Source organism: Phacochoerus africanus, chromosome 4 (assembly GCF_016906955.1).
Source record: "Phacochoerus africanus isolate WHEZ1 chromosome 4, ROS_Pafr_v1, whole genome shotgun sequence".
NCBI classification, from domain to species: domain Eukaryota; kingdom Metazoa; phylum Chordata; class Mammalia; order Artiodactyla; family Suidae; genus Phacochoerus; species Phacochoerus africanus.
The window spans coordinates 10808795-10822278 of NC_062547.1; the positions used below are offsets into that span (position 1 = coordinate 10808795).

Consider the following 13484-nt stretch of genomic DNA (forward strand, 5'->3'; position numbering starts at 1 on the left):
CCCTTTTCCTCTTCCTTCCTGTCCTTAGATAATCTTCATTTCCTTTGTGGGAAGACCAAGGTTGGGGGTGAGTGGGGAGGAACTTGAGATCAAGTGCTAGTGCTTGCCTGTCATATTTACTCCAAAATCAATTGCCCTGAATCCTTTCTTTCCCTTCCTCTGTCTTCCCCTTCCTCTTCTTCTCCTCCTTCCTCTTCCTCTTCTTCTTCTTTTTTTTTTTTTTTTTGGCTGCACCCAAGGCCCATGGAATTTCTTGGGCCAGGGATCAAACCTGCTCCACAGCAGGGACTCAAGCTGCTCCAGTGACAAGTCTGGATCTTTAACCCTCTGCACCACAAGAGCACTCCCTAAATCCCTTCTATTCTCTAAGGCACTGGCTTCGGAAACTCAAAAGTCTTGGAAGAACCTCCCCCCCATTCCTCCATCCATAAGCTCCCCAGCATAGGGACACCTCTGGTTTTGCTCAATGCCAAGTATGGTACCTAACTGGCACAGAGTGGGTCCTCAATAAAGATTTGTTCAGTGAATGAATTATTGGGTCTCTCTCCTTCCAGTCTGTCACCTCTCTAACCCACACAGTAAATATCTTCCAGAGGAATCGTCTGGAAATGTGGCTATCACTCCATAGCTGATCGGCTGTTCTGCTGTTTACCCAATCAAAGCTAACCACTTCTAGTATAAGGCCCTTACTAAACAGATCCATTTTATTTTATATTTTAATATTAAAGTACAGTTGATTTATTATGCACAAAGTGATTTAGTTTTATATATATATAAAAAGTATATATATATATACTTTTTTCTCAAAAAATTCCATTATGGTTTATCCCAGGAGATTGGATATAGTTCCCTGTGCTATGCAGTAGGACCTTGTCAATCTATTCTAGCTCTGATTTTTTTTCTTGTTATGGCCATACCTTTGGCATATGGAAGTTCCTGGGCTAGGAGTTGAATTGGAGCTGCAGCTGCCAGCCTGCACCACAGCAACACAGATCTGAGCCGCACCTTTGACCTACACTGAAGCTTGCACTGGATCCTTAACCCACTGAGGGAGGCCATGGACCCACATCCTCATGGACACCATGTTGGGTTCTTAACCCACTGAGCCACAACAGGAACTCCAGTCAAACTATTCTAAATATAGTAGTTTGCATCTACTACATCCAAGCTCCCAGTCCATCCTTCTCCCTCCTTCCTCTCCCTTGGCAACTACCAGTCTGTTCTTGTCCGTGGGTCTGTTTTGTATATAGGTTCACTTGTGCCATATTTTAGGTTCCACATGTAAGTGTTATTACGTGGTATTTGTCTTTCTCTTTCTTAGTATGATCATCTCTAGTTACATCTCTGTTGCAGCAAGTGGCATTATTTTGTTCTTCATTATGGCTGAGTAGTATTCCACTGTATATATGTACCACATCTTCTTAATCCACTCATCTGTTGATAGACACTTAGGTTGTTTCCAAGTCTTGGCTATTGTGAATAGTGCTGCAATGAACATTGGGGTGCATGTATAAATGGATCCATTTTATTTCCTACCACATCTGAGTACTTAAAATGCCTGGCATTCAACCAACAATAGTTGTGACAGTCCTGCTATATTTCAGGTACTGTGTCAGCCTCTTAGAAACAACAATAACCAGAACAACTGTGGTTCCTGCCATCACGGAATTTACAGTCTAGCGGAGAACCCAGCCATCAGATAAGTTTTTTCACCTATCAGCATTCGCGCCTTCTTCCTTGGACCTTTCAAAGGGTACTCCGAGAAACACTTGTCCAAGAATCACGTGGGAGCAGCCATGGAAAATACTCTCTTCAGCGGACCTCAGGAAGATGCGTTCTGAGAAGCGGGGTAATTCTCGCTCACAACAGCGTTTGCAAGACTACGATCCCAAAGCCCCCCCTTCCTGCTCTGGTCTCAAAAGAGTTGATTGGTTTAAAGTTTCTGAGTTGATTGGTTTAAAAAATTACTGAGTTGATTGGATTAAAACTCCCACTGCATCACGGGAAATGTAGTTTCGGCTCTCCTTTCCCCCAACCCCAAGAGAGCTTTACGAAAGGAGCCGAGCGGGCCCGGAAATAGCCGAGTACTTCCTGGCGCGCCCTTTCCTGCCCGGTTGCATTCTGGGAAAGGACAGTTTCCGTTAAAAGCTGGAGGTTGAGGCGCGCGACCAGTCGCTGTCCCACGTGAAACGTTGCGGGAGCATCGTCCAGCGGGGTCGCTCCCCGCTTGCCGCGGAGCGTCCCGGAAGCAGCGGGGAACCGGAAGTGGGCTCCGCGGGCTCAGAAGCCGATCCCGAAGCCAGGTGTGAGGAGCCTCGGAGCGCAGCTACGGCAACATGTCCCTGATCTGCTCTAGTGAGTATCGCCTGTGGCCGATCGCTGGGCGCAGGAGGCCACAGAGCCGAGTGGGAGGATCTGCGGGCCTCTGCGGCGACGGGGCGGGGGCGGAGGTGAAAACGCGGTTCCCGGGGGGGCAGGGCGGCGGCCTGTCAGCCCCGGGGGTCCTCCTCCTCGAGCATGGGGTGCATTTGCGCTACGCTTCACAGTTTACATAACGCCTCAAGTGTATTGTCGCAGGCAGTGCCGAGGCCACCCACCTTGTTTGCGCAGTTGAACAGAGGCCTGGATAGAGGGGAGCTGGTGCAGGGGAAACAGCTCTGCTGTAGAAATTAGGAAATGCGAGGGCTCGTGCAGGATCCGCCTCTAGATTGGCTTTGTGATGTGGCGCAAGGATGCGGGCCTCAGTTTCCCCATCTGCAAAATGAGGGCCTTGGCACTGGATGTTGTCTGAGGCCCTGCTCGGGTAGGCAGAGCTTCTGCAATTTGCAAAGGTCGGACAGTGAGTTACAGGCTGTGACAGGGCTGGGAGCCAGGGACCTGGCTTCCAGCCTCACCCTTTACGGGCTGCTGAAAACAGCGCACTTTTATAAAGCCTCTGTTGATTTACAGTTCGTTTGCAAGACTGTGATCTTGTTATGTTCTCATTTCTCCAAAGCAGAAATAAAGATCCCGTTTTACAGATAAGGATGTAAGGCTGAAGCAGAATGTGGCTTTTGTAAAACAGTACAGCTAGTAAGTGGTAGAGCTGGGTGATGGAGTCAGGTTCTCTCTGACCATGAATCTGTGCTTTTTTCAAATGCCTTGACCTGTCTTTCCTTTCGGTATTTTATTGTGATATTTTGTACTCATTGTTATTGGGTTATTAGTCTCTCATCCTTTTCTTTCTTTGCTTCCTAACTCTCAGGCCCTTTACTCCTCTCAGAACCTTTCCATAAATCCAAAAGAAAAAAAAAAGGAAAGAAAGGGGGAAGGGAAATGTGACTAGATAAAGGAAACGTACACCTTAAAGAAATTATAGTGTGCAAAGTATTTTCACATTCATTGTTTCAATCTTAAGGAAGCCCTTAAGGAAGCTCCATCCTTTCTCTTTGGCTTATCTGTTAGATGTTTACTGAGTGCCTGCTGGGCATCTGCCTTGTCCTGGAAGTCGGAAGCCAGCCATAATCTCTATCCTCAAGGGTGTAAATGATACCTCAGTTGGGGGTTGTTGTGGGGATGATTTAAGCAATGGGAAGTGTTTACAGGCTGTGCTTGGCACCCAGTAAACACCATGTAAATGCTTTCTGTTATTATAGCACTTGTCACATCTCTTTAAGAATCCATCTAGGCTTTAGCCTGAGGTTTAAGTGAGGTTTGTGTGTGTCTCCCTGTTCTGCAGTGTAATGGGTACCTAAGCATCTTTGTTCAGAAATGAGACGGGCAGAGATTATTGACTGCTCTCTAGGTGCCTAGCATTTAGTCATTGTGTAGTAACTATTTGTTGATTATTTGACTGTCAGGAGGCTGATGGAGCAGCTAGTTAGAAGGCTGGAAAGCGTTCTGGGTGCAGACCAGAACTGGCTCTTGGTGTTCTGGTTAATTCTCATCGGTTGAGTGTAGGCCTCTGGAGGCTGGTAGTAGGTGAAGCATCCCTTTGGCCCAAGGTCCCTTCCCACAGCCCAGGCTCACTGCCTGCCTTTTCTCCGCAGTCTCCAATGAAGTGCCAGAGCACCCATGCGTGTCCCCTGTCTCTAATCATGTCTACGAGCGCCGGCTCATTGAGAAGTATATTGCAGAGAATGGCACAGATCCCATCAACAACCAGCCTCTGTCCGAGGAGCAGCTCATTGACATCAAAGGTGCCTGCTGACTGGCCGCAGTCCAGGGCCGTCTTAGCTCAGAGCCTGGGGCGGGGGAGGAGGTGGTGGTCTGAGAAGGGGGGGCTGAAAGGGAAGCATGGGGGAGGGGCAGGCTGGCCGGCCAGGTTCCGGTTTTCACACCCGCTTGCCCTCTCTCGACAGTTGCTCACCCAATCCGGCCCAAGCCTCCCTCAGCCACCAGCATCCCAGCCATTCTGAAAGCCTTGCAGGATGAGTGGGTGAGTCCCTGGAAGAGAGTCGGTATCTTCCCCGCCTGATGGACTGGGCGTCGGGGTGGGAGGGCTGGAGCCTTGTGTTCTGTTTCGAGCTAGGGAGGGAGCAGAGGAGGAGCCTGCTTGTTGACGTCACACAGATCTGGGTTCCACATGTTGCTCCCTTGCACACTCGCCTTGGGGTTGCTCGTATCACATCTGAGCCCTGATTTTCTTGACCATGTGACAGGATTGGTGCCTGTCTCTCTGGGTTTTGGGAGAATTGGGATAAGAGAGTATAAACTTCCTGATGTCAGGGACTCGAGTGACTCATGCTAGAGCCCCATCACCGAGAGCAGTGCCTGGCACATAGTAGGTGCCTTGCAATATGAAGAATGAATAAGTCTTGAGCGGTCTGGCGCCATGCCTGACACAACGAGGGCGGTCACTAAATCGCAGAAGTGGCGTTGTCACTGCCTTTGGGGAGGTGACAGCATGATGTCCGAGAATTGCGGTGATTAGTGCAGATGGGATGGGAAAGAGCTGGCTCCCACTCCTGTCTGTGTGCCCAGTCTGGGCATGGGTGGGAGCTCGGGAGTGTCTGCCCGTGCCCTCAGGGTTGCTTGGATGCTGCTTGGGTCACTGATCCTGGCCCAGGCGTGGGGTAGGAGGCAGCGTCCTCTCATCCAGCGCCGACACTTATGCAGGCGTTCGTGCTGCTCCCTGCCCCTCACTGTGGTGTCTCGTCTCCCAGGACGCAGTCATGCTCCACAGCTTCACCCTGCGCCAGCAGCTGCAGACCACCCGCCAAGAGCTGTCCCACGCGCTGTACCAGCATGATGCCGCCTGCCGTGTCATTGCCCGTCTCACCAAGGAAGTCACTGCTGCCCGAGAAGGTAGAGCCTCTCCCCACCAGCCCCCCACTCCGGGATGGCCTGGGTTATAATAGCCCGTTTCTAACGCTGTCTTCTCTCTCAGCTCTGGCTACCCTGAAACCTCAGGCCGGCCTCATCGTGCCCCAGGCTGTGCCAAGCTCCCAGCCAAGTGTCGTGGTGAGTGTCCCCCCAGCCCTGCCAGCAGCTCGTTTGTGGGTGGCGGCTCCCCCTTCTGCCAGAGTCTTCCTGAGCTCCACTCATTTTGACCTTTCTTCTCGCCAGGGTGCGGGCGAGCCCATGGACTTGGGCGAGCTGGTGGGAATGACCCCCGAGATTATTCAGAAGGTATGTCGGGCTCTCCCTGGGTGGGGAGGCCCTCCCTGCTCACTGTCTGCTGCAAGTGCCAAGTCCCATCCCTTTGGAATTGAAGTGATGAAGTCGAGCGGTTCAGTCCTGGGCCGGACTGCCTGGCTTTGTGATGTGATGTCACCACTGCTCAGCTTTATGACCCCGGGGCTGACCTCACCAATCCTGTGTCTAATTTCCCTTGTATCTAAAGTGAGGATATGGTACCTACTTTGTCGACTTGTGGGAATTTTAAAGATTTTAATTACTTTTAAGTACAACGCAGTGTCCTTATTATGGTTCTTTCCCGATATTAAAACATTTTACATGTTTTCATGTTTTTTCCTCTGAGGGAGACAGGACAGGGTTTATCATTTTCATTTTACAGATGAAGCATCTGTAAAGGCTCTGAGACTCAGGATTCAAAGGCATGGCTTGCAGCAGGCAGAGCTGGCCCGATGCCAGGCCCCCTGTTCCATCGCACCCATGGGATCCTCTTTAGTATTGGTAGTTTGTGTCATGCCCACGATGTTCAGATTATCAGCACGCATCTTGGCTCTCATCGTAGTGGTGCGGGTTTGTCGCTTCCGTGGCCTCAGGCAAATGGCTTCACTTCTCGGAGGCTCATTTTCCTCCTCCATGAAGTAAGGTCGGCAGCACCCACCTCATAAGGTTGGAGTGCAATTAGAAAGAGAAAATGCACGGAAGCCTTCACCACAGAACGTAGCCGATAATGAGTTCGTGGTGGTGAAAGCATAGGTGAGATGGGCACACACTGAGCCTGTTCCTCCCCTCTCCCCCCCGCCAGCTTCAAGACAAGGCCACTGTGCTAACCACGGAGCGTAAGAAGGTGAGTCCCCCCAGGGCCAGGGGCCAGAGTTGGCCTGGAGGAGGTGGGCGGCCCCTCAGGAGGAAGGGGATGGCCGAGTCCTGCTGCTAACTGCTGCTTTTCTTGGGGGGCCTTCTCTTTTTCTCAGAGAGGGAAGACTGTGCCTGAGGAGCTGGTGAAGCCAGAAGAGCTCAGCAAGTACCGACAGGTGGCATCCCACGTGGTAAGTGCCAGGTACCCACCGACTTGGAGACGGGGCCCTCCCAAGCTGTTCCTGGGGTGGGGTGAGCCAGCAAGGAGCCTTGGCGGCTGAGTCGTCAGGGCTTCTCTTCCTGCCCAACTCTGGCTTCCGCAGTAGTCAGTGAGGGAGTTCCTGCTCTCAGGCAGGAAGCCCGGCGCAGTGGATAGGGAACAGAAGTCCCTCTTGTTTCCCGGGGCTGGGGCCGGGGGCCGTGGTGTGGCTTCGTGGCCTGCCTTGATTGGGCCGTGACCGGCTGTGAAGTGGCTCTCTCTGCGCAGGGCTTGCACAGTGCCAGCATTCCCGGGATCCTCGCCCTGGACCTCTGCCCCTCCGACACCAACAAGATCCTCACTGGTGAGAGCAGGCCTGGCCCAGTGGCTGAAGCGGGGCGGGAAGCAGGCAAAGTGCATGCTCCCGTTCCCTGCATGGGCCCCGGGACAAAAGTACCTTCTTCAGCAGAGGGACCTGGGTGGGTCTGACTCCACCTGGGATTTCATTTTGGTCTTTCCAGGTGGAGCGGATAAAAATGTCGTTGTCTTCGACAAGAGTTCTGAGCAAATCCTGGCCACCCTCAAAGGCCATACCAAGAAGGTCACCAGCGTGGTCTTTCACCCTTCCCAGGTAAGAAGTCTCCTGGGCACCCTTAGCCCTCATCCCTGAGCCCTGTTTCGGCCGTTTGGGGGCCCAGAACCAGGCCCCCACTCCTTGCCGCCTACTTGGTGGGGAGACGTGGGCCTGAGGAAGAGGGTGACTCACGGATACTGGCCGTTAGGGCTGGGTTTGGGGTCATGGGGTTGCCCTTTACTCTGTCGGACCTCCTGAGCCAGTGGCCTTCAAGGCAGGGGAGAACATATATAGCCTGGAAAGCATATTCATTGCAGTGGATTATGTTAGGGAAAGGGAAAAACACCCCACAGTGTTTATAACACAAACTGCAGAAAACAGCTCCACAGGATCTTGCCTTGCGTGTCTGAGGAGGACAAATGGCCCATATTCCCATGGTCCCTTAGGGCGGAGGTGCAGAGTTGATGTTGACCCTTGAAAACAGATGGAGAGCCTCTGGTTTAGAGGGTACAGGCAGCACAGTTAGACCAGGTGAATGACTGTGGGATTTGAGTTTTTAAGTCTCGGACAGTTTGAGTCTCGCTGTCAGATGATGTCTGGGTCAGTGCTTCCCAGAGAGTCGGGCTTTTCTCTGTACCTTTAAGAGTAACATTGAATTTTTCGTAGAACAAAATATATTCAAATGGAAGCACTGCTTTCCTGACCACTGGGTGTGTGAATAGGTTATTTCTCTGATACGGTTGCATTGTTGAAAGATGGTAGTTGGTTTAACCTTACAGTTTTTTAACGTTCTAACTAACCAAAATTATTGGTTGGTAGCAATGACCAGTTCTCTCTTGTCCCCAGTTTTCTTGAGGATTAACTTGCCCCCGAAACCCTTAAGTGTAGGTGCACTGGCACATGCCCTTGCAGCCCCTTCCAGGCCTGGTACTGTTCATACCTGTGCCACTCCAGATAGTGGCCATGTGGCTCTTAAATAAACACAAATTAAAAATTCAGTTTCTCAGTTGCCTAGCTGCCTTTCTGTCCCTGGTCCTGGAAATAGGGTGTGCGGTTTGTCCTTGCCTCTGGGGCAGTTGTCTTTTTTACCGCTAGGTGGCGGGGCCTCCTCCGCTTGGCCAAGTGCTGTTGAATTTCCCATTCTAGTAGCATTTAGGCATCACTGGGTGAGTAGGTGGTTCCGGGGCCAGGCTGTGGCCACTCCCAGCCTCCTTTCGTAAGATGGTTGGAGGCCGTCTCCTCTCTCTGATGATCTGCCTCTTTGCTTTCCCTTTAGGAATTGGTGTTTTCCGCCTCCCCAGACGCCACTATCAGGATTTGGTCGGTTCCGAACGCCTCCTGTGTACAGGTTGTTCGGGCCCATGAGAGCGCTGTGACAGGCCTCAGCCTCCACGCCACTGGGGACTATCTCCTGAGCTCCTCTGATGACCAGGTGTGGTCCCAGGCAGAGCCCTGAAGCGGTCTCCTGTCCCCAACATCCTGGGAGGAGGGAACACCCTACCCGCCCCTGTGGTTCCCCAGAGCCCCGAGGAGAAGGTTCTCTCTCTGCTGAGGGGGCCGGCCTTGCCAGGGTCCCTGCCTTCCTGAGGGCCCGCCAGCCCTGGGGACCTCATGTCTCACCAGCTCTGTCGTCTCTCTTTTCAGTACTGGGCCTTCTCTGACATCCAGACAGGACGCGTGCTCACCAAGGTGACCGACGAGACCTCTGGCTGCTGTGAGTTGCCCCCAAGGCGCTGGGGTCTTCCTTTGCCACGTGTCGTTTATTTATACGTTTCATGAAGTTGTTTGCTCATTTGTGCTAAACATACACTTAACCGCGGAGCCGGCAGAGTGGTGGGCGTGGTGCTGGCACGGTGAGCAGCGGGAGGAGCAAGGAGCCTGCCTTTGCTGCCTTTGCTGCGCCTGGCCTTCCCGGTGGGCTCTGACCCTGCGCCCACCTCCCCTCTCCACAGCTCTCACATGTGCGCAGTTCCACCCGGATGGACTTATCTTCGGAACAGGCACCATGGACTCTCAGATCAAGATCTGGGACTTGAAGGTAGGACCTGGTGGCCTCCATCTGTGGCCCAGGGTTGGAGCTCTCGTGACTGTGGGTTGTGATGACGTGCTTAGGGCACCTGGCCCTGGGGGTGTCCCGAGAGTGGCGAGGCAGTGGCTGTGTGTGTGACACGGTAGGTGTGGTCTGGGGGCCCTGGGCTGGGCCGTCCACCCCTGCTCGTCCTCCGGGTTGTCCTTCCCTGAGGGACAGAAGAGGGCATCCCAGACGTGGAGTTTGGTGAGGCTTATCTTCTCCCTCGCGACCCATGGGTGACGTTTTATTCCCTGCCCTCCAACTGTAGGAGCGAACCAACGTGGCCAACTTCCCGGGCCACTCGGGCCCCATCACCAGCATTGCCTTCTCCGAGAACGGCTACTACCTGGCCACGGCGGCCGACGACTCCTCTGTCAAGCTCTGGGATCTGCGCAAACTGAAGAACTTCAAGACGTTGCAGCTGGATAACAACTTTGAGGTGCTCCTGCCCCCTTCCCTCCCCTTCCCAGCTCCAGCTCTCTTGGTTGCCGCTCCTCATTTGTTACCACTGATTCACTGAATTACTCTAAGCTGCCTCTGTTTATCCCAGTTACCCATAGTTCTGCCCCCCTCATGTGACCTCTCCTGATTCTGACAGGTGAAGTCCCTCATCTTTGACCAGAGTGGAACTTACCTGGCCCTGGGGGGCACAGATGTCCAGATCTACATCTGCAAACAGTGGACGGAGATTCTTCACTTTACAGGTAGAGGCCAGCCCTGGGATCCGGAGGTCTCTGAGTGCCCTGGCCCAGAGGAGAATGGGGGACGCTGCACTGGTTAGGAATGTCTAGGGTAGCATGAACTTGCCAAGGTAGCTCTTAATCACTGCCTGGGCAGTAGAGGTTAGGGGCCAGGAAAACCTCGCAGAGTCAGACTGCTGGGCTCTAAATGCTAGCTCATGTGACGTTGGGCTGGTTACTTAACCTCTGGAGGGTGGTAAGAGTACGTAAGAGTCCTCCACAGGCTCAACCAGCTGCGGATCAGAAATAGTTGGAAAATGGAGTTCCCATCATGGCGCAGTGGAAACAAATCCGACTAGGAACCATGAGGTTGCGGGTTCAATCCCTGGCCTCACTCAGTGGGTTTCAGATCTGGCATTGCCATGAGCTGTGGTGTAGGTCGAAGACGTGGCTTGGATCTGGTGTTGCTGTGGCTGTGGCATAGGCTGGCAGCTATAGCTCCGATTAGACCCCTCGCCTGGGAACCTCCATATGCTGCGGGTGTGGCCCTAAAAAGACAACAACAACAAAAAAAAGTTGGAAAAAAGAACCCAGAAAGTTCCAGAAAGCAAAACTTGAATTGGATGACGGTGACTGGCTGACACAGCACTGGGTGGGCCGGGGCGTGTCGTCAGGGGTCGGTGCTGGGAAAAGCCACCTCACTGTTGTCTCTTGTCTCTTTTCACAGAGCATAGCGGTGTGACCACAGGGGTGGCCTTCGGGCACCACGCCAAGTTCATTGCTTCAACAGGCATGGACAGGAGCCTCAAGTTCTACAGCCTGTAGGCCCCTTTCCTCCTGACCGGAGCTGGGCCTCGTCTCAGTAGTGGGGTAGAGTTAGGGGTGGGGGCGGGGGGGTGGGGGAGAAGAGACTACTGGGGGGAGGGGGGCGTCTGGGACGGGACATTCACATCATTTCACTCTGGTCTGGGTGGTGGCCTGAGAGCCAGGGCGGCGTGGACCACCGTTATCTGTGCAGCCTCTGGGCCCAGTGGGTCGGCCGTGGGAGGCAGGACTGTCACCTCTGAGGGCTCAGGATCGGCGCCCAGGGCCTCTCCCCTCGTGGCGTCCATGGAGTTGGAGTTGGTGGCCGTTCCACAGCCACCTCATTTCCCTTCCTGCGCATCGGGGAGAGGCTGAGCCAAGGGAACTGTGAAGGGCTGGGCGGAGGGCTCAGGCAGGGTTTTGTAAGCAGTGATCTAGTTTCATTAAAAAAAGAAAACAATAAACAGAGTCCACTTCCTGTGTGTGTCTGTAGTGGAGAGGAACCCAAGTCGGACCCAGCCACCAGAATGCCCATCATTTCTAAGTTTTAAATTGCATAACAGAAATAAAAAAGAAAGCAAGAAATCTACAAGCCGCCTGCCAAAATGACTCTTCCCTCTCTATGCAGGCTTAGACCTGGTGTTTTACAGGGTGTCCTGTCACTTGCCTTGTGGGGTTGGCTTCCTCCTGAGCCTGGAAGGGAGGGGCAGGTGCTCAGGAACTGCCAGCACGTCAGGAGAGGTCCCTTGGTCCTTCCTTCAGAGGTGACGGAAAACCTGTCCCAAACTGGCTTGAGTCAGAAAGGTTTCTCTAGAGCCCTGGCATTTGAAGGTGTGAAGTGGAACTGGTCCCAGGGGAGATAGCCAGCAAATAATAAGCAGACCAGATGGCAGCAAATGCCCTATTTGGTGAGGGCATTAAAGTCGGCTGCTCAGTATGGCCGTGTTGGATGGTTGGGAAAGACCCGTGGATGATAATTAAGCTGAAGCCTCACGGAGGAGGAGTCAGACAAGGTGGGAAGTTTCTAGGGTTGGAAGGATCAAGGTGTGTATGTAGCTGGGGAAGGTGTGGCTGCGTGTGAGGCCCCTGAGTGTGGCCCCCGGAGCTCCTCAGTCCCCCCTGCGAAGAGTGTCCCAGTTGAGTGTCATGAGAATATGAGGGGAGAAAGTGGGAGGCAGTGGTCATACATAAAGAATTGTGCCAGGAAGAGTTCCTGCTGTGGTGCAGTGGGATCAATGGTGTCTTTGCAGCACTAGGAGGAAGGTTCGATCCCTGGTCCAGCATGGTGGGTTGAAGGGTCTGTCATTGCCACAGCTGCCATGTAGGTCACAACTTCAGCTTATATCTCATCCTGCGCCCAGGAACTCCATATGCCTCAGGGTGACCAAAAAAGAAAAAAAAAAAAAAAAAGAATTGTGTCAGGAAGGGGAGCCAAGAAATGGGGTATTCCCTCTGTAGCGTGGGGGCTGGAGTCAAAGCATAGAAGCCACTGTCGACATCACAGAACCCTCCACGTGTGTTTTGCTGGGTCAGTGTTGTGTGGTCAGCTTGGGTGTCCACAGCTCCCTAGGAAGGTCAGAATGCCTCAGCTTGTAAAACCTTTGAAAACTCTTGCAGTGAAGAAATCGCCTAACTCAGACCCAGTTTTCTCATGAATATTTGCCAAGTAGAGCCTTTATGTGAGTATGTACCTGTAACCCCCATTGTCCAGGGAACTCGCCTTTTGGAAAAGATACCAAAGTGGAAGCTGTGCATAAATAGTGCTGCCGTGAGCATCTTCAAGCAGCCAGCCTCGGGCCGGCTTAGCTTAGTTCTCACAGGTAACTTCCCAAGAGTCGGGTGATAAGACAGTGTTTGGAAGACTCAGAGGTTTGCCAACCACAAGAGTTATCAGTTTGAGGGTATGGCTCAATGTGTGACTATGTTAGATTTATGTATCTTCAACTACTTACCTAACTAGTATCCATGAGGATGCGGGTTCAAAGCCTCGCCTCGCTCAGTGTGTTAAGGATCCAGCGTTGCCATGACCTGTGGTATAGGTTGCAGTTACAGCTCTGATTTGACCCCTAACCTGGGAACTTCATTTGCCTTGGGTGTGGCGCTAAAAAGCAAAAAAAAAAAAAAAAAAAAGGAAAAGAAGAAAAGACCCATTCTGAGGTTCCAAGGTAGGACGAGCTTCAGAACAAGAAGGGACACTTACGTGTGACAGGAATACCCATACAGCTCTGCTGCTGTTTGCAGGGGGTGGAGCAGCATCATTCAAGGTGGAGGTGGCTAAGGACTTGGGTGGGCGGGGGTGGAGGGGCATCCTGCGGCTGAGCTGGACCTCGGCTAGCACAGCCCCAAACCAGCTAATTTTTTCTGGATAGATATTGATATGCATTTTTAAGGTCTGCCTTCATTTCCAGAAAAACTAGTTAAGGATGTGATTAGGAAGGGCAGCCAGGTCACCCCGATTGTGTGAAGCCTGTGTTGTGAGTCCTAAGGCCGGGAAACGCTTTCCTCCCTCTCCTGCCCTCTGTCCGCCCTCATTGACAGGGCTGTGTGCTGGACTCTGTATGAGCATGTTCTCATTTTATGCTTGAAACAGCCTTGCCTTTAGCTGTCCAGCAGCTCAGCAGCTCCCTGCGCTGCCATGGGGCTTCGTGCCCCTGCCATCCAGGGTGCAAGGTGGGCTCTTGGACT

At 52.7% G+C, this 13484-nt stretch overlaps 1 protein-coding gene across 1 annotated transcript; it reads left to right on the top strand.

The window, feature by feature from the left end:
• Positions 1 to 2108: 2108 nt before the first annotated feature.
• PRPF19 (pre-mRNA processing factor 19) lies at positions 2109 to 11263 on the top strand. Its single transcript, XM_047775619.1, has 16 exons — positions 2109 to 2355; positions 4029 to 4178; positions 4341 to 4417; positions 5145 to 5286; positions 5369 to 5442; positions 5548 to 5610; positions 6419 to 6460; positions 6588 to 6662; positions 6959 to 7034; positions 7192 to 7301; positions 8521 to 8676; positions 8889 to 8958; positions 9197 to 9282; positions 9584 to 9754; positions 9914 to 10019; positions 10723 to 11263. Exons 1-16 carry the CDS (start codon positions 2337 to 2339, stop codon positions 10818 to 10820), a joined length of 1515 nt encoding a protein of 504 aa, XP_047631575.1. The 5' UTR covers positions 2109 to 2336; the 3' UTR covers positions 10821 to 11263.
• The last annotated feature ends 2221 nt before the right edge of the window (positions 11264 to 13484 follow it).